The sequence below is a fragment of the Corythoichthys intestinalis genome, chromosome 9, assembly GCF_030265065.1.
Source record: "Corythoichthys intestinalis isolate RoL2023-P3 chromosome 9, ASM3026506v1, whole genome shotgun sequence".
NCBI classification, from domain to species: domain Eukaryota; kingdom Metazoa; phylum Chordata; class Actinopteri; order Syngnathiformes; family Syngnathidae; genus Corythoichthys; species Corythoichthys intestinalis.
Genome location: NC_080403.1, coordinates 51,367,029 through 51,387,981, shown reverse-complemented (window position 1 = coordinate 51,387,981; position 20,953 = coordinate 51,367,029). Strand labels below are relative to the sequence as shown.

The 20,953-nt window shown below is 38.8% G+C and overlaps 1 protein-coding gene across 3 annotated transcripts in view; it reads right to left on the bottom strand.

The window, feature by feature from the left end:
* Positions 1–20,953, bottom strand: part of arhgef10la (Rho guanine nucleotide exchange factor (GEF) 10-like a) — a 389,757-nt gene that overhangs the window by 293,896 nt on the left and 74,908 nt on the right. For all 3 annotated transcript variants that reach the window (XM_057845783.1, XM_057845784.1, XM_057845786.1), the window contains one exon: positions 20,279–20,395. In XM_057845783.1, the coding sequence (XP_057701766.1) occupies positions 20,279–20,395 (117 nt within the window). The remainder of the gene's footprint in view (positions 1–20,278; positions 20,396–20,953) is intronic.

Genomic DNA, 20,953 nt, shown 5'->3' with positions numbered 1-20,953 from the left:
ATTGACTTATTCAATAAGGGAACAAATTTCCTTTTGTGAAATTTATATATATATTTTTTTCAATTCTTTGTTAACTGTATGTCATTGTATGTCTATTGTGTGTTTTTGTTTATAAAGAATAGGCCGGCAGTTCAACAACATAATTTGTCCGAGTCATTTATTTGGTTTGTGCATATACTGCTTCAGTAGTCGAACCTAGTACTAGCCATTGCATAATTAATTGACTGTAATCACGTCATAGGTGTTACACATGCACTGACAAACGTGTTTTTGCTCGCATTTTACAAAGCTAAACATGCACGTTCAATGAGGTCTTATGAGGAGGACATCCCACTTTTAAAAAGGCTTGGAGTTAATGTGGGAGCCACATAATGCCCTTTATTTTGAATTGGTGCTTTTTATTTCTTTACATTTCACTTCAAAGTAATGGCAATTTTGTTGTGCCAGTTGATGTTAATCAAGCATTAATTGTTAATATAATTAATTAAAGTTAATAGGCTCTAAGTAAAGCTTGTCATAAATTTATCGCATCAGGCGGGTCGGCTCTCAAGCTCAATGAGGACCAAGTCACATCTCCAGGTCCTCCTCTGAGAACCTGGGCAAAAAAATTATGTGCACCCCTGCACATAATGATCAACATGTAAATAAAAATTTAGTTAATCTCACATACTTGACATTCTACACTAAGGATAGCTTTAAAATGACACCCATTATCAAAAATATGATTGGCAATAAATAATTTGGCTTCAACTTTGCTGACATGCGCACTTTACAGGATGAGATGACAGTCATTTTGGATCAAATAAACACTTTGATGGGCTTTAATTGGTAGAGAACAAAAAATGGCTTTGGGTTTCTCACCTATTTCATACTCTGCATTTAGCTAGTTTACAAATGACTCGTTATGCATTGTGTGTGTTTTTTTAGAATATTTATTATTTTTAATAGAGTTTGTTTTATTTAAGAATAACTATTTACTGCATTTCAATGAGTGATTTTTCAGGATGTATTGTAAAAATTGACAGTAATATGGCATATCGGCAATAATTTATGAGTAGCGTTGTCACTAAATTAATCTGATTACTTTCTTTCAGTAACGAAGAATCTAATGCGTTTATTTTTCCAAACCAGTAATCTGATTAAAGTTAGTGTCCATAGAGTTTGTGCGTTAATATTTTGTTATTGCCTCACAATGTATGCAGAATGTAGAATATTGTAGTCATCTACAAAGAGCATTTGGAATAGAACATGTTAAAAAGGTTCCCACTGCGCGTTCATTTCCATTGTAACCGCTAATAGTTACTTTCTGTTTTAGTCTTGTGTCACACGTACTAAGTGTTCAGGGACTGAGAGGCGCGAGGAGTGCAGGTGCACATTCGAGCCGAGTGCAGCCACCTGTCGAGATGTGTAGGAGAATATTGATCTGTGTGCGTCCATGACTGAGCGTGAGAATTTTCCCTTCATTCTGGAGGGTTCCAGCGATCGGTTGGAGCCGCTACATGCGAGGGCCGTTACGTAACTTTGCCGTTGCAACTGCGGGTAGTCATCGCTCCCGCCTACTAAAGTTTGTTATCGCAACAGGCCTACTTAGAATTATTTTATGGATAAATGATACCGTATTTAGTAGGGTTGGGAATCTTTGGCATGAAGCCGATTCGATATGTATCTAGATACACAGGTTACGATTCGATTAAAAAAACGATAGATTTTTAAGGCCGAGCGATTCGATACGATTCGATACAGTGTAAGAACGATACGGTTCGATAGAGTGAAAATGATACGATAGTAAATATTTGTTGTGTGTGTTTGTACAGTATTTTAAACATATAAAAATACCACATTTCTAGTATAGCAAAATTAAACAACTAAATTTCATATCAATGTTATGTTTTATTTTTTTATGGGAAAAAAAAAAAAAAGGCTTACTATATGACCGTCATTTTGTTGGATGGGATTGATAATAAAACAAAACTCCAGTGACAGACAACAATAAAGTGCAGTAATTCAATTACTGTATTTCCTGGTGTTTTTAACACAAGAGGTAAGTAATTTAAGTGCAAACTTTCAACGTAAACATCTTATAAACAAAAAATATTAATTATATGCAGCAGCTCTAGAAAAAAAACAATTAAACCTGCTAGTGTTATCATATATAAATAATAAATTATGCTTTACGACTGGTATAACTGGGGGAATAAAAACATGGCATTTTAGACAGACAGGTCAATAATCTTTTTAAAGAGACCCTGCCTCTAACTATTGACACTATCTTAAATATAATAAATACCTCATTAGTTACTGGCTACGTGCCGCAGTCCTTTAAATATGCAGTTATTAAACCGCTCTTGAAAAAACCTACTCTTGATCCTGATATTTTGGCCAATTATAGACCTATTTCTAACTTACCATTTCTCTCCAAAGTCCTTGAAAGAGTGGTAATTAAACAGCTCTGTCAGCACATACAGGACAATAGTTTATTTGAACAGTTCCAGTCTGGCTTTCGAGCTCATCATAGCACTGAAACCGCATTAGTTAAAGTAACTAATGACTTGTTACTTGCCGCTGACGTTGGATTAGTCTCAATCCTGGTTCTGCTGGACCTGAGTGCAGCCTTTGACACAATCGACCATAATATCTTATTGCAGAGATTAGAATGTGACATAGGCATTAGAGGAGCAGCCCTCTGCTGGTTTAAATCATATTTATCTAATAGGTACCAGTTTGTCAATGTAAACCAGCAATCATCATCGTACTCTAGAGTTAGTTATGGTGTGCCGCAAGGATCTGTCCTCGGGCCCATCTTGTTTTCGCTGTACAGTGATACCTCAGCTCACGAACATAATTGGTTCCCAGAAAGTGTGCGTGAGGCGAAAAGTTCGTCTTCCGGACATTTATTTCCCATAAGAAACCATTAAAATGAGAATAATCCGTTCCCAGGTCCCCATAAAACATAATTTTCTACTAAATAAGCCTTAAAACTACACAAAAATATACCTTATTTTATGTATAATAAGTGTGCTATTGTATTATAATTAAAGAAATAAACTGTACTGTATAATAAAGTTGTTTTATTTACCTTTGCGATGGTATGGGAGTGGGAGGAGTGGGAGGAGGAGGGAGGGAGTTACTGTTTGGAAGGAGAGTGTTACCGGCAAAGTGCGCAGTTAGCGTAGACTCCACTGCTGTGCCCCCCACATGCTTTTGGTTGTTAATAAAAGTGCCCACAAAAAGCCATCCGACGCCTCTGGGTGTTTGTATGCACGCCGCCTCCTTTCTGGAGAGGAAATCGGGCGAACCGAAGACAACCGACGACAACGAGCCAACGTGACTCGCCGGTCCACTTCTCACGACGGTGGGAAGCTGAAAGCACCGCCAATTACCAGTCGAGGGCGAATTGGTAACACGAGTCACCTTCCATAAGGACTGTATGTAACTCTTTTTCGGTCCTATAATAGCAAAAGTACACTCAATATGGTCCAAAATGTCTATCAAACACAAACCACGTCCGCACTCAACGAAAGGGAGGGGACTAACTGGGACGCCGTGAGCGTGCGTCAGCTTCTCGTGGCGCTGTCCGACCGCGAGGCTTGGTTCGTCCGCCGAAAACTAGTTCGCCAGCAGAGACTATATGCTCGCGAATTTAATGTTCTTGAGGCGAAAAGTTCGAGAGCTTAAGCGTTCGTGAGCCGAGGTATCACTGTATATGCTTCCTCTAGGTAATATCATCAGAAAACATAGCATTAACTTTCATTGTTACGCTGACGACACACAACTGTATTTATCAATTAAACCTGAGCAGGTCAGGCAAGTAGAAAAACTAAGCGCCTGCGTCCGATATATAAATACCTGGATGAGCACTAACTATCTTCTACTTAACCCTGAAAAGACAGAAGTCTTTATAATAGGCCCGAAAAGTGTTAGAGACTCTTTAGCTGCCCAGGTAGTCACTCTGGACAATGTAAGTGTAGCCTCCAGTGCCACAGTTAAAAACCTTGGAGTTTTATTTGACCCTGACTTATCGTTTAAAGCACACATTAAACAAACCTGTAGAACGGCTTTCTTTCACCTGCGCAACATCGCCAAAATTAGAAGTATTTTATCTAAAAGCGATGCAGAAAAATTAATTCACGCGTTCGTTACATCCAGATTGGATTACTGTAACTCCCTACTTGCAGCTTGTCCTAAAAGCTCTCTAAAAGGTCTTCAGCTAGTCCAAAACGCAGCAGCAAGACTTTTAACAGGAACCAATAGAAGAGAGCACATCACCCCTGTGCTCCAGGCACTTCACTGGCTTCCAGTCGAGTTTAGAATTAAATTTAAAATACTCCTTCTTACATTTAAGACCATTAATGGGTTGGGGCCACCTTATCTCACCGATGCTCTGGTTCCATACCGCCCCAACAGAACACTCCGATCTCAGAATGCAGGTCTACTGGTAGTTCCCAGGGTTTATAAAAGTACTGTCGGAGCTAGAGCCTTTAGCCACCAAGCCCCTGTTTTATGGAATCAGCTTCCAGCTAGTATTAAAGAAGCCGAGACAGTCTGCACATTTAAGATTAGATTAAAAACGTTCCTATTGGACAAAGCTTATGGTTAGGCTAGTTGAAGTCGGAGTAGACTCACAGTTTAGTCTAAGCTGCACTAGAAGCTATAATGCTGGGGGCAGTACAGCCGCTGAGTTCTATCTCCTTTTCTTACTCTACCTACCACTTGTCTTACTTTATTTCTATTTTCCAATGTTAATATCTAGTTGTCTAGTCTCTTCATCACTAGTCACCCGGTGTCCCCTTTCCCCCCTCCCCTCTGGGGAGGGGCTATTTTTCAGCTGCAGCCTCCTGACTGTCCGGACCCCTGGCTGGATAGACGTCCTCGCTGCTACCCCCCTCTCATCTGACTAGAGGGACCTCTTCTTGCTCCTTTACTCCACTGTATTTTTACGGCCTATAACTTCGCTTGCTAATTCCCATTAGCAGTTCTGGGGTTCCTGTCTATCCGTCCTGGGAGTGGATCTCTCCTGACTGTGGTACTCCCCAAGGTTTCTCATTTTTCTCCCAATTGACTCTGGAGTTTTTGGAGTTTTTCCTTGCCGGCATGGAGGGTCTTAAGGATAGGGGATACCCAGGACTTGAACTGTATCTATTCATCTTTGTTGCTTCATTTCTAATTGTGTATCATATTGCCTCTGTAAAGCCCTTTGAGACTTCTGTTGTGATTGAGGGCTATACAAATAAAATTGAATTGAATTGAATTAATCATTACTTTAACCTAATACACAGCACAGTCATTCACTTATGCTTGCGCTTCCTCATTTTTTATTCCTCATCACTGTCCATATCTTTATTGAAGGGCAGATTTTTCTTGAGGAAGATCAACTAATCCACATGTTCATGTTTAAGTAGACTGCGTTTCTTGGAAACAATATGCCGCCCTTTCCACCATTGTAGTGGGTTATTTTTCAGGGTCAAAAACTCACGATGTCTGTACCGCTCCACACTTCACACAAGCTCTGTCCCATGCGAACAGATCTGGCTGCCTTCATCACTTCAAAGTCCGACTTTTGTTTTCCTGGGTGCGTTGAAAATCAATCGCTGCACGTCGCTGGCGTCGGTGATCACACTGTCCAATGTTTTAGCATGTTGCTTCGTTGCCACTACTAGTTTCGTTTTGGGCTGTGAAGAAAATGCTACAGAGAGTGCGTTACAGTGGTTTCGTTAGCTCTCGCGTTGTTATGACACGCCCGTGACGATCGGGTAATGACGGCGACTAGTAGCGGTTCTGCCGAAATGCATGGGAAGTTGAGGCAACCACGACTGTGAGTAGTGCTTGTCCATATTATATCATGCGTGCGGTCTCGCGCTAAGTGCGCTGTGTGGTGAATGACACAAGCGCAGCATGTGAAGTAAAAGCTAAATTATTATCATATTAAGCAAAGCATTGAAGGCATTAGAAGCCGATTCTTGTGTTCGCGATAGCCGAAATCTATCTCTACTATCGGTTCATTGAATATTTAATGGCTAATTACTGTCGAATGGTAACTTTACTATCGATACATCTGTATCTCTCACCTGTAAAATCGGATATCCGGTCATATTGGTTTATCGTTCTCAAGCTTAGTATTTAGTTTTGCAAAGTACCGTATTGGCCCAAATATAAGACGGTGATTTTTGCATTGAAATAAGACTGAAAAAGAGGGGGCCGTCTTACATTCGCGGTCTAGACATCATACCCATTCACAACGCTAGATGGCGCCAGATATCATTGAAGCGATGTCCTGTCATGACAGATCTCAGCTACTCTCCCCATTCACGACGCTAGATGGCGCCAGATATCATTGAAGCGATGTTCTGTCATGACAGATCTCAGCTACTCGCAAATTTTAACCAGTTGGCATTATTTTTATTGCAATGTTTTTCTTATTCAGATTTGTTTCAAGACTAGTTACAGTTAGACTTCACTTTGATGGTTAATGCAGTTATTGCAATTTTGTTGTTTTATCACAATAGACTGGTTTATTTACATTTCAAAAACCAGAAGCCATTCATTTACGAATGTGATTACACTTTAGTTTACATACTTAAATGTTCAGATATTAAGATTTGAATGAGGCAAAATAACATGCTTTTTCTCGCAAATATATTGTTGTAATCATTTGTTTCGGATGTACTGTAATTATTTTCTGTAAAGATGTCCGATCACGTCATTTTCAAAGTATCGGAATCGGCAAAAAAATATCGGAAATGCCTTTTTTAAATTTTTATTTTATTTTATCGTTTTCTAATTGTATTTAACGTTACAGACAAAATGTCTTACAGTCATCCAGAGTAGTTTTGGCTTAAAGTAGGGCTATCAAATTTATTGCGTTAACGGCGGTAATTAATTTTTTTAAATTAATCACGTTAAATAATTAACGCATGCGCTGCACGACCCACTCACGCATTGTCGCGTTCAATCTATAAAGACGCCGTGTTACATATAGATAACGCTAAAAGGCAGCGTATAACGAGTAGAGAGAATTTTGACAGCCTTTGAAGCCATTTTTTTATGTGGATAAAGCCTTACAACACCTCTCTCAGAAATTAAAAATAACGTGGGAGGCAATGTGGGGAAGAGAGGTAGTAGCTGATCATTTTCTTAACACCCTATGTTCTTTCCCAACGCAGAGAAGATGTATCAATTGGTGCCCCTACGCACAGTCATGGTTGAACTTCCCATCATGCATTTGGGCAGAAGTTAAATGGCTGCAGTATCATTTACTGAAAGCTCAACAAATACACTAGATGGCAATATTTAGTCACAATATACAACGTCACATTTATCCTTTTAGAATTACAAGTCTTTCTATCCGTGGATCCCTCTCACAGAAAGAATGTTAATAATGTAAATGCCATCTTGAGGATTTATTGTCATAATAAACAAATACAGTATGTATATATTCGTCTGAGTTTTATTCATTTTTTTCTTAATGCATTGCCAAAATGCATTAACATACATACAATACATTAATCCATTAACATACATATGTAATTTGTCGTATCAGACTGGTAAGTTTCCAAATAAAATGAAGATAGCCAAGGTAATACCAATATTCAAAACTGGGAACAAGCATTCCTTTACGAATTATAGACCTATATCTCTATTACCTCAATTTTCAAAAATATTTGAAAAACTTTTCAACAATAGACTAGACTCATTCCTAGAAGAACACAACATCCTTGCTGAAAATCAGTATGGGTTTAGGTCAAACAGGTCTACAACTCTGGCAATAATAGAAGCAATAGAATCAATAACAAATGCTATAGACCACAAGAAATATGCTGATGGAGTATTTATAGACCTGAAGAAGGCATTTGATACAATTAATCATGAGATATTATTTAATAAACTCCAACGATATGGCATTAGAGGAATATTGCTTGAATGGGTAAAAAGTTATTTTAGGGGGAGGCAGCAGTTTGCCAAATTAGGTAATAATTCCTCATCATGTTTGGATGTTGTGTGTGGTGTCCCACAGGGGTCAGTATTGGGCCCCAAATTCTTTCTTTTGTATATAAATGATATACATGTGCAAGGTTTCCACGCTACTGCAGTTTGTGTTGTTTGCTGATGACACAAATATTTTTCACTCAGGGGATAACATATTACAATTGCAGGGGGAAATAATAACAGAAATGAACAAATTAAAAATATGGTTCAGTAATAATAAATTATCATTAAATTTAGAGAAGACAAAAATAATATTATCTGGGAACAGTAAAAACGATGCACAGTTGAAGATAATAGTAGATGGGATAGAAATTGAGAGAGTACATGAAATCAGGTTTTTGGGGGCAATTATTGATGAAAAACTTAACTGGAAACAACATATCAAACACATGCAGGGCAAAATTTCGCGGAATATTGCAATGATAAATAAAGCAAAGTGGGTATTAGATTCCAAATCACTCCACACTCTATATGGTTCACTAGTCTCTCCTTACTTGCAATACAGTGCCGAAGTATGGGGCAATAATTACAAAACTTCGGTATATTCAGTAAATGTACAGCAGAAAAGGGCATTACGGATCATACACAAAGCTGGTTATCAGGATCGTACAAACACACTATTTCATAAGTCAAAATTGCTCAAGCTTTCGGATATCGTACAATACCAAACAGCACAAATAATGTTCAAAGCTGTAAGAAATTTATTACCTCAGAACATTCAGCAGTTGTTTACAAACTACGAAACAAGTTACAATTTACGGGGATCTTGGGACTTCAAAGAACCCAGATTTCGGGAGACAAGGAAGTTTTTGCATATCAGTATATGGGGTGAGACTACTGAGGAAATTTCGTGTGGATTTAAAACAATGTATAAATATTGGACAATTTAAGAAACTATAAAGATATGATTTTCAAGAAATATAAGGATGATGGAAATATGGATAATAACTAGGGTGTTGTGGTTATTGGGATATGGGACATTGCTGTCATTTATTCATTGATTCATGTTTTCTGGGCTTTTGCAACATTTGTGTATAGGTCATATGCAGGGTTATATGGTGAGATTGTATAAGTGTTAAACAAGAATGTATATATTTAAATGTAAGGAATGGAACTGATATGCCAGGACTTAAGGACAAGGGGTGGGAGTAAATAAGTTTTTACTTCTTCTCACTCCTTTTCGAATACTCATATTTTGTTTTTTCTTTTTTTTCATTATTGTCACCGATTATCGGTACCTATGTATTAAGTATTCAAAATAAACGTGTTCAAAAAATGTATATGATCGGGAAAGATTATCGGGAATGATTGGAAATGAATCGGGAGCAAAAAAAAGAAAGCAATCGGATCGGGAAATATCGGGATCGGCGGATACTCAAACTAAAAAGATCGGGATCGGCTCGGCAGCAAAAAAAAACATGATCGGAACAACCCTAATTTTCTGTACAAAAAATAATTTGTTGTTCAAAAAGTCTTTTTCAAACTTGAGTCTTGAAAACGAGGGGGTTGTCTTATAATCAGGGCCGTCTTATATTCGGGCCAATACGGTAGTACTCTCATCCTAGGAGGGCGTAAGAGAAAATAATTGAGAAGAACTGACTTATAAAAGAGCCCAGATATAGGCTGCATGGTCTCTTTCCTTCCACCACTGAACGGTTCTCTTTCAAGATGCTATGAATAATAGAAAATACATAAGTGGTGCTGATTGAGGACATTATTACTTCTTAATCAGGTCATTGTTGTTCAGCTCAGCTCTGCTAGGCAGCTTACAAAGATGACAGATAAAGCCCCCGGCCTGCCTCAGACAATAATATACTTCACCTGACTGAACACTGAGGACAGGACCTGAATTTCTCCGCTGATACAAAAAGCCGCACCTGCAGTAATCCCGCCTCGAGTAATCATTTATGGGGGGCGTCAAGCAGAGTCGTTCTCCCGCCGGCAAATGGGAGTCTGAACACCCGGCGGGGATTCGTTTATGATTTGTTATTGGACGCTTCCAGGTGGCCGGGTGTCGAGAGGACGTGAGCGGCGGACGTGAGCGAAAGATGCGGCTCGACGTCGTGAAAATTACAAGGTCTTAATGTTCTTACACCACCATTAGCCTGAATGTACCTCTCCCCGGGGGATCTGTAAGAATGGTGGAGCGGCAAAAAGGGAACGAGGGGAGATGGGACAATATGTGCATCAGGAGCCCCACTGCTACGCCACTTTAGTTCTAATGGAAATGCTCCAAAATCAACAGGAAGTCATCAAAAATAAACAGGTGGCAAACCAAAAATTAACAGCAAGTAAGCCAGAAATGCCTCAAAATCAACGGGAGTTACCAGAAAATGCTAGCAAATCAACAAGAAGTGGCCAAAATACAAGAGAAATTATCTAGAAATAACTCAATATCATCAGGAAGTAACCCGAAATGAACAGGAAGTGGCCCAGGAATTTCCCAAAATACACAGGAAATGACCAAAAACACAAGAAGTGACCCAGAAATGCCCCCAAATCAACAGATCAGCACGCCAAATGACACAACCAGACACTGCTAAGATGCAGGCTAACTACATATAAAATGTCACACATTGTGAACAAGACATGGAAAATATTGCGCATCATCAACACGCCGTAGAATTAAAGTTCAGACATAAAAAAATAAGAAAACACATGTATATTTAACACTGTAAACGTTAGCATTGCTACATTGAGGCTGTAGTGGTGCAACCATGACTGTGTGTGGTGGCTGCAAATGATTTATCTTCTCTGCGTTGGGTACACTACAGGGTGTTAAGAAACAGATCAACTCCTGGCATTCTTCCCCACATCGCTTTCCACAAAATTTATAGTTGCTGTGGGAGAGATGACAAAGCTTTTGCCAATTAATAGCACGGCCCCAATGAATGCTTGTATCTACTCCACTCAGCCTCATATCTCTGTATATAAGTAAAACGGCGCCATTGTAGGCTGTTTGCGGCAAAGCGTGAATGAGTCGTACCGCGAATGCGTTAATTGCGATAAATATTTTCACGTGATTAATTTTTAAAAATTAATTACTGCCTGTTAACGCGATAAATTTGACAGCCCTACATTTAACAAAACAAAATAAATGCATTCATTTGGGATGAAATGCATAACTGATGCTACAACAATCTAGCGATACACTGGCAAGAGGGGTGGCCAGTGGGGTGGCCAACCAATTTATAGGGGTGGCCACGGCTGGTGGCGCCACTGGTTAATAGCATTTGCAAACGAAAAAATTGAGAAAAAAAACATCTATTACTGACACATGTAATGACGAAAAGTGCTTTTTTGTGTGTTTTTGAGTGTAAATCTTACCGTTAGCGGTTTGGCTGACGTACTTCCAGTGAACATTTCAAAATAAAAGCACGTCATTTTCGTCATATAAATAACGTTTTCTGGAGTTAATCCCACCTACTTCAGAATTCAGATTCTACACTAAGAGAAGAAAAAAATATATTACATTCGTCGACTAATCGTAAAATTAGTCGGCTGACTAATTGGGAGAAAATTAGTCGTTTGGAACAGCCCTTGAAGCCACTGCTGTCTAAAAAAAAAAACAATGGATAACGATAAATGAAGATAAATTCGCCCAAGCGGACTGTTATATAGTTTGAAAATCTGAATCAATGCGTGAAATACAAATGAACTGTTTGTCGTTGATTTATTTACCAGATTTCAATTTAACATATTTAAACAATTGTACATGCAGTCTAAACATTAAGTATCTAAAAATGTCTTGTAAACCATAAGAATTCAAGTATGAACACTGATAACAGCTTGCATGACTTGAGCAATGTACAACATTATAAAAATCAATACGACGACTGTGCAAACATTTCAAACAGACAACTTATTGTTAATGGCTGCTAAGTGTTTACTTCAAGGTTTCAGGTTTTTTTCCCCAGAAAAAAGGTTTTTTTTTTCCCCGGAGCATTTTTAATGCATGCACGCACACATGCACCCCACACAAAGAAACACACACACACATATTAAAGCTATATTGCTCTTTTGCCTATGAAACATTTAGGATTTTATCATGGCAGTAATGACACAGAATGAAGTAAGCACATACAGAAAAATAGCTGTGGCCGTTAGACGGTCGTATTATAGCGTCACTGTTGCATTATAATTTATGCTGAATGTTTTACTGTCATAAAACATATCAAAGAAATCACACACACACAGATAAAAAATAACACGACATACTAATTGTCCGATGCAGTCTGTGCTAGAGCAGGGCGGTAAACCGAAAATTTACCGTTACCGAAATTCTTCACGATGACCGACGTAATTTTGACCATGTCGGTAAATTCGGTAATTTAATAAAAGAAGAAAATATAGTCTTTTCATCCCGCTTTGACTCTGTGTTGTTCGGCTATGTTCATTCCCCTTTAAGAAAGCAGACAGTGTGCTTACGTTAGGAGTCACATGGTTTTCAGGAAGCCAATCAAACAGAAGCCCGGTAGGCTAACGCTAGCTGCTAACGCTACACGTAAACGGGATGAAGTCGGGCTTAAGTTAGCTTCGCCAAACTTTCACCCGACATTAAGTAAACTCTTGACAGGTTCCAGATAGGGATGGAAAAACCGAGGCTTTCTGAAACAATGAACCACTTTTAAGACAATTGCCCTAAATTGAATCACTGTTTGACACACTGCAAGAGCCCCATCTACTGGATAAACAGTGCACGTTTCTTTTTAAAAGTAAAGTTGACAAATTGCCCCAGCATTACATATCTTCAATAGAATTAAGTGGATGTCGTCTATTTCAACCAGGAGATCGTGTCGTCATTAAGTGTGATTTACACAATTAAAGTTGACCTCTTTAAGACTGTGTCATTGCTTTTGTCTGTGAAGATGTGTTCAAAGCAGTATTTGTAATACACGACAGTGCTAGTCTTGTAAGTGGCTCGTCCTAGATGACAGGGAGTAACTATGTATTGTTTATTTTTTGTAAAAATTACAGTACAGTAAGCACAGTGCTTGGGAACAGGAATATTATTTATTGCATACTGTAAGGATTTCCAAAATCATAAGATGTAAATAATTGAGCTGAATAAAAGAAAGGAAAGGTTTGTGAAACATTTTATTTTTAAATTAAGTATAATTTCTGGGGGGCGGGTGGATGTGTCGTATTTGTATCTATTCCAAATATCTAAACGTATGCCACTATCTAGTGTATAACAATGCGGAATGAATTTAATGAAATTCAAGTGATGATATTTTTCAAGTCATACAAGCTGTTATAAATGTTCACACAAGAATTCTTATTGTTTACAAGATTTTTTTAATACTTAATGTTTAGACTGCATGTGCAATTGTTAAATTGAAAGCTGGTAAATAAATTTAACGAGAAACTGTTAATTTGTATTCCATGCATTGATTCAAATTTTCAAATTATATAACAGTTTGCTTGGGCGAATTTATCGTCATTTATCGTTATCGAGGTAAATCTGCTCAATACGTACTTAAGGCCATATCGCCCAGCCCTAGTCTGTGCCCAATCCACTCATTAAGTTCAGCCATTTTGACAAGGTTAGAGCCGCTATCCGACTCCATCACGTTCATTTTATAGCGTTAGCAGCTAGCGTTAGCCTGTGACCTGGCCAGTGTTGGGCACGTTACTTTAAAAAAGTAATTAGTTATAGTTACTCAGTACCTTTTCCAAAAAGTAACTGAGTTAGTAATTGAATTACTCTGTAGTAAAAGTAACTAGTTACCAGGGAAAGTAATTATTTCCATTACTTTAAAAAGAAGTTGTTGTATGTCAAAGAATTTGAAATTTTCTGAGCAGTATTCAAGTCAGTTGAATAGAGAAGAACAGACAGGTAGTTGTGTTATAGAACTTTGTAATATTTATTGCACCTCACCAGCAACAGATTTATCCTACACTTGAAGTGCAACAAAAATAAACAGTAAACAATATAATAAAATAACAATCAGCAGTAAACAATATAAAGTGAATTTAATCAATTAAATCTAACTCTCACAACCTGAGATAACTGGTCAAGTAGACATAGCCTACTGTACTTCAAGTATTTTGACTTGAAATAGTGTTTATATCTCCACCTCGTCAAGGACAAATTTTCCTCTGAATGCTCTGTCATCATATCCCTCTGCATCTGTTTTGCGTGTGTATGTTTGCCGCACGCGCTGTTCCGGTTTGTGTGTGAAAACACCGGCTCTGATCGTCTTACCAGGACACATGACTCTAACCCTCAGCCAATCACAATCACTTCCATCACATCTATCCAGGTGTTGCATTCAGGTAGCTTCATCCCCCTACTCCTCCCGTCACCCTCAAGCCATCCTCAAGATGGAAGCAGCATTCTTGCTGGTTACCAGTGGGGGATGGGAACGAGGCTAGCATTCAGGTGTAGCAAAAACAGAAACGTTAGCAAGCTTTGGAAAATCATTGTCTAATTGAATGAGCAGGGACAAACAGCCTGGAGTCATATTAAGTACGTGCTGTAATATTCTGATACAGAATTATCCGAGGCACCCTAAAGTGGACACGGCCCCAATATTGTTTTGCTCACATGATGCGGGAGTGAGTTAGAGACACGGCCTGCCGAGAGCCGTACGTTTGTGTTAATGTTGAAGTTATATGTGCTATTAAACAAATGGAGTGCCAGCACGTCCTGTGTGGTATATCTTTGCTAAGAAAAAGCACAAAACAAAACGTGCGCTATTCTCAAACCTGAACGCACCCCAAGTCTTGGATGACAGATAAAGAGAGCAGAGTAGACTCGCTACGGCTGGTAGTTTCTTCAATTTATTCAGAGTAAGTAACGCACCGCTGTTGACCGTCAGTAACGGTAACAGCGGAAAAAAATAATTTGTTAGATTACCCCGTTACTGAAAAAATAACACCGTGATGTAACGGCGTTATTTATAACGGCGTTATTCCCAACACTGGACCTGGCTACCAGTAGAACGCACCCTCTTCTGAAATCTTGAGAACCAGGGAGGAAAGCGGGTGAAAGCCCGTTTGGAGCCCGCCAAGAGTCTACTTAATGTCGGGTGAAAGTATGGCGAAGCTCCCTTAAGCCCGATTCCATCATGTTTGCTTGTAGTGATAGCCGCTAGCATTAGCTGCTAGCGTTAGCCTACCGGGCTTCTGTTTGTTGACTTCCTGATAACCACGTGACTTCATACGTAAGCACACTGACTGCTTTCTTAAAGGGATCCTCTATTTTTAAGACAAGTAATTCTTAAAAGATAAATGTTAGTATGAGTTATAATAATTTGATATTAAAACCCCTCTTAATGTTATTGTTTTAATAAACTTTGTAAAATTATTTTAAGTGATAGGTCGCCATTCGTTACGTCGCAGTGGTGACGTCACCGGTCCCGTTGCCGAAATTCCAGCGTGTCACTCGTTAGCTTTCCCAACATGTCGTCAGTTCTACCCTTCCTATTTGAACCAGATCTGAAAAGTGAAGAGCAGGACAGCACTGTCGGTCGTTCACAAGACGAGCTTCAGGGAAAAATGCGTGCAGCAAATACCTGATAAGACAAAAGTTGGGCAAAACTAGTGATGCGAGAGAGTGCCGTTGGGAACTCCGGTTTTATTAGCAGATATTCAAGGTAAGCATATTGCGTTTTCAAACTTATCCCAATATAATTATGTAGATTGTTAGCATCCAGAGCTGTCGTGTGCTTTACATACAGTACAGGCCAAAGAGCACACCTTGGGCAATCCATGTCTTATACATTGTAACGCGTGGTAGCGAGGATACGTGTATAAAAGTACCAAAAAGGGGAGAAGCTTCCACGTATGCACATTAATTCATAAAAAATAATATTTCCACCTTGACCACTCTTCACTCGGGAGCTCAGCAGTACGAAAACACGCGTTCCCTGACGAACTCCAACATTGTTGTAAGGTCCACGTCAGAGTCAGTCGTCACTGTAGCGTGCCATTGTGCTTTAATTATTTAGTATGATTTGGGGAAAACTCCCACGAAGAATAGTCAACAAAAAAGATGGCAACAGTAATCACAATCCGCGTTTTTTACTCACTCGAAGATCCAGGAATTAGACCGATCCCATGGCAATGTCGCAGCTGCGATCAGGCCGTCGATTCCACAAAATAGACTGATCCGAAAAGCCGCTGTCGGACCGACGAATCAAAAAAATGCAAATGTCCGAAACCAATATTGCAGACGGGGTGGGACCGTCGGATCCAGAAAATAAACGGATCCCTTACTTGACTGAGGATCCAGGAAAAATGTTCGGGCGCCAGTTGTAACGCGTGGTGGGTAGGATACGTGCATACAGGGACCAAAAAGTGGGAGAAGCTTCCACTTATGCACATTTATTCACTAAAAATAATCACTCCACCTTGACCACTCACTTGAGTCCCCTTGTTTCCATTTGATTGGAAATTGCGTCCAAAAGCAGCACATTGTGGCATTTTACTTCGCAGGTTTAGGCAGCAATAAGCAATTGTTGAACACGCTACACATCTGGAAAGATCCCAATGATGTCATCACTGCGAGCCCGCAAACCATGGCGCCAACTAACAGTCAAAATATGGACTAAATATTATAAAATATTGCCATTGATTTAACATTTTATGTCTTTCTAACAACATATTTTAGTACAAGAGAACAAATGTGGTTTATTAGAGCCTACATGTATTTAAGTTAGAGGATCACTTTAAAGGGGAATGAACGTAGCTGAACAACACAGAGTCAAAGCGGGATAAAAAAGACTACTAGTATATTTTCTTGCTTTATTAAACTACCGAATTTACCGACATGGTCAAAATTACGTCAGTCATTATGAAGAATTTCGGTAACGGTAAATTTTCGGTATACCACTCAGCTCTACTCGGGCCGTAAAAATAATTGAGACTGAGGCCATGTCCACACGTAGCAGGGTTTTTTAAAAACGAGAATTCTGCCCTAATACGTTGGGATAAAATAATTTCGTCCACACCTGCACGTTTGTGTAGAAAAAAAATAATAAAAAACTTTCACAGCCAACCGCCTTCATTCATTTTGAAGTACATTCAAAACAATAAAATAATTGTCCAAAATACCCATTATTCAATAAGAAGCACAGCAAGATTTTGTAAAAAAAAAAAAAAAAAAAAATGGAAGCAAAAAAGCGCCTATTTGATATACTCCAAATGTAAAAAATTGGTCTCGTGTAACATGAGGACAAAATTTGTCGCAGCCAGTGGCGTAAATCTTCAGTTATCAGTGTCCACAAGATGGAGCCACAAACGCAGAATTCGCAAATCTTCACCTTCCCCGTCATTTTTAAGAACCCTGGTTTAAATCTGCGTGCGCGTGTGGATGATAGGTTAAACCGTAGAAAAATATCTTCTTTTTGCCAAATCCCCTGCTACGTGTGGACATGGCCTGAGACTAAAAAAAAAATTACCGTCATTTTCGGACTATAAGCCGCTACTTTTTTCCTTCATTTTGAATTCTGCGTCTTATAGTCCAGTGCGGCTTATTTGAAGATTTATTTGGGTTAATAGGTAACAATTTATTACAAAGCGCCATCATAACATTGTCATAAGACCATCATTCATACTTATGACACGACAGTATCATGGGCATTACTGAATGCTTATGTTGTGAAGTGACATCCGGCAAATTATGTCAATAACTCAATTCATGTCCAGCTTGGATCTTTTACATCCATTCAAAAGTGAGTTAATTTGCCGGATACCACTAAATGACATCTGTTATAAGCATTCATAAATGCTCATGACAGTGTCATGTAGGGCTGTCCCAAACGACAAATTTTCTCCCGATTAGCCAGCCGACTATTTTTACGATTAGTCGACTAATTTTTTTTTTTTTTTTTAACTAATTTAGCAATGAAATTTTTGTTGACGCTTATCAATTCACAAAAACATTTTGGAACACTTAAATTCTTTATTGAAGTTCAAATAATCAGATAAATAACAATAATAAATCACAAAAAAACAATGACTTCAAATGCTGATAGAATTAACTTGTGCAAAAGAATGGAATGTAAACAGATTCAGAACACTGACTTCTCCTTTCCAACATGATTCAAAACAATTCTTAAAAAAATACCTAGCATTAATATTATAGTATACTGTAGTACTATATATAATAGTATTATAATAATTATTCACTGCCAATCAGACCTTTCATAAAGTGTGTCATTTTAAAGGTATTCTTAGTGTAGAATCTGAAGTATGTGGGATTAACTCCAGAAAAAGTTATTTATATGACGAACATGACATGCTTTTATTTTGAAATGCTCACCGGAAGTACGTTCGCTAAACCGCTAATTTAACCTTTACACTCCGCAAAAAAGCACTTTTTGTGATTGCATGTGGTGTCAGTAATAGATTTTTTTCCTTTTGCAAATGCTGTTAACCAGCGATTTTTCATGTTTGAAGTGTCACCTTTTAACTGCAAGTTTTGGAGAAGGCTGCCTGTTTTATAGCCGGCTAAAGTAGGTCGTCTTTTTTCCCCATTCAACTCAATGTAGCAATGCTAACGTATATAGTGTTTAATATAGATGTGTTTTCTTATTTTGTATGTCTGAACTTTAATTCTACAGCGTGTTGATGAGAGAAAAGAACTGGAGTCTCATATGCCATCAGCACGCACGCACAAATGGATACACGCACGCATGCACGCGCCCTCATTTTTATTTACCATGCGATAAATGGACTCATTGCATATCGCGACAGGCTTAGCAACTTTAATAATACATGGCATTAGTTAGTTAGATGGACTTACAATCTCCTGTCGTTATCATTCCCGGCCCACGTCCAGCCAAGCTTGGCATTGAAGAGACAGAACACAACAGTGTACCCTCCTTTGTTTCTTTAAAAATAAGTCAGTGTTTTGGACTCTCTGGTGCGCTATTGTTTGGGCTTTGTGCCGCTTTCCCCGCTTGCATACCAAGCGTCCGACATTCTGAACTTTCCACGCATATATTTTTTTTAACCCTTCATTAACCGTCGATGGGATGTTGTGCTCGTCGACGGATTTACGTCATCGATGACATCGACTATGTCGACTAGTCAGGACAGCTCTAGTGTCATGTCATAATTATGACAGTCTTATGGCACCACTGTCTAATAAAGTGTTACCAAATACCATAACTAGCAATTAATGAAACAACTGGAACAGTAACTGAAAAAAGTATTAGCACAGGACATGAATTTTGATTGTATATACATCTGTAGCGCTGCAATGCATGCTCGGAGGCATGTTGGACAACAACAGTGTTGACAGCAGGTGGCAGAAGAGGTTGACTGTTTGACAGTGATGGCCAAATTAAACTTCATGAAGCAATGAAGCTTTGCAGCCAATTGGTTCAAAGTAATTGGTATGACGCCGATGTCAAAGAAAGAATTACTGGTTAATATCCTTTTCGTGTAAATATCCCATAATACATACATACATACATACATACATACATACATACTACAGGACAGCTGCGGCTTATAGTCCAGTGCGGCTTATCTATGAACAAATGCCGTTTTCGTGCCAAATTTGGTGGGGGGCAGCTTATAGTCAGGTGCGCCTTATAGTGCGAAAATTAGGGTAATAGGGCTGCCAAAGACAACACTGCTTCCCACGCACTGCGATTAAATATATGATTGTATCTGTAGTCTGCATTTTGCCTTGAGTAAGTGGTGCTGAAGTTTAATAAACGATGTTTTTTCTATAGTTCAATGAAAATTGCCCTTGAATTGTCAATGTTGTTTGAAGACCTCCTTTGTACTATACACAATCCAATATGCAAAGCATTCAGCACCTTGCCAGATTTGAAAAAAATATTTTTCTCTTGAATGAAAAAAGGTAAACTGCTGCAGAGGCGGACTTTCAAGTACGCAAAACAATTTAAAACCTAATTAGAAATTAAAGGACCCGAAATGGGAATAATGTGAGGCAGTCAAACATTTCTCATTGTAACACGGAAGTAACCATTCTCCGCCGACCTGTGTCAAATAAACACCCGGTGCTGCAGTCTAGTAAATAAAATTGCCCCTAGCCACTATTTGAGAAAATGAAGTATATATTCCCACACTATAAAAGGTGTCTACATCTAATAGGACCTATTTTCAGAGTTGCTGGACATTTATAAAGCACATAAAAAGATAAGTTGTGAAAAGTATTAGTTTGTCTCTTTAGAAAGTGAAGATGTATGCATTATTAAACGTCCATTGGCCATGGAGGCGAGGAGACAAGACACGATCGGCTACAAATACTACAGAGGAAAACAAACCCTTATTTTGGGGGGAAAAAACATCTAATAAAACAAAAGCTCACCTTTAGGAATTCCAGAAAGGCCGGCTTGGACAGACAGGCTTTTTTAATGAGCGCCATGGCATTGGTGAAGTTGTTCACGTAGTCGCTGTACACGTCCAGCACCATGGACTTGGAGAACTGAAGGCACATTGAGGAGCTGTTAACCTAGGGCGCTTATTAAATGATTGGCTGCCACTGACGGTGCTCAACGTCCAATCTTGACTGGAACATTCATAGCCAATCCAGTTTTAAGTGAATTTTTGTCAATTACGGAGGACCAATTGGAATGAGTTTATGACTAGTAGACGTACAATCCATCTGAACTTCAAACGGATTGGACGTCTATGACCGTCAGTGGCTGCCAATGCCAGGCAATGAGTTAATTTCGGGGCATTTACATTATTAACATTCTGTCTGTGAGAGGGATCCACGGATAGAAAGACTTCTAATTCTTAAAGGATAAATGTGACTTTGTAAATTGTGACTAAATATTGCCATCTAGTGTATTTGTTGAGCTTTCAGTAAATGATACTGTAGCCATGCCCAAATGCATGATGGGAAGTGCAACCATGACTGTGCGTAGTGCTACCAATTGATATATCTTCTCTGCGTTGGGAAATAACCTAGGGTGTTAAGAAAAAGATCAATTACTACCTTGCTTCCCCACATTGCTTTCCACAATATTTCTAATCGTAG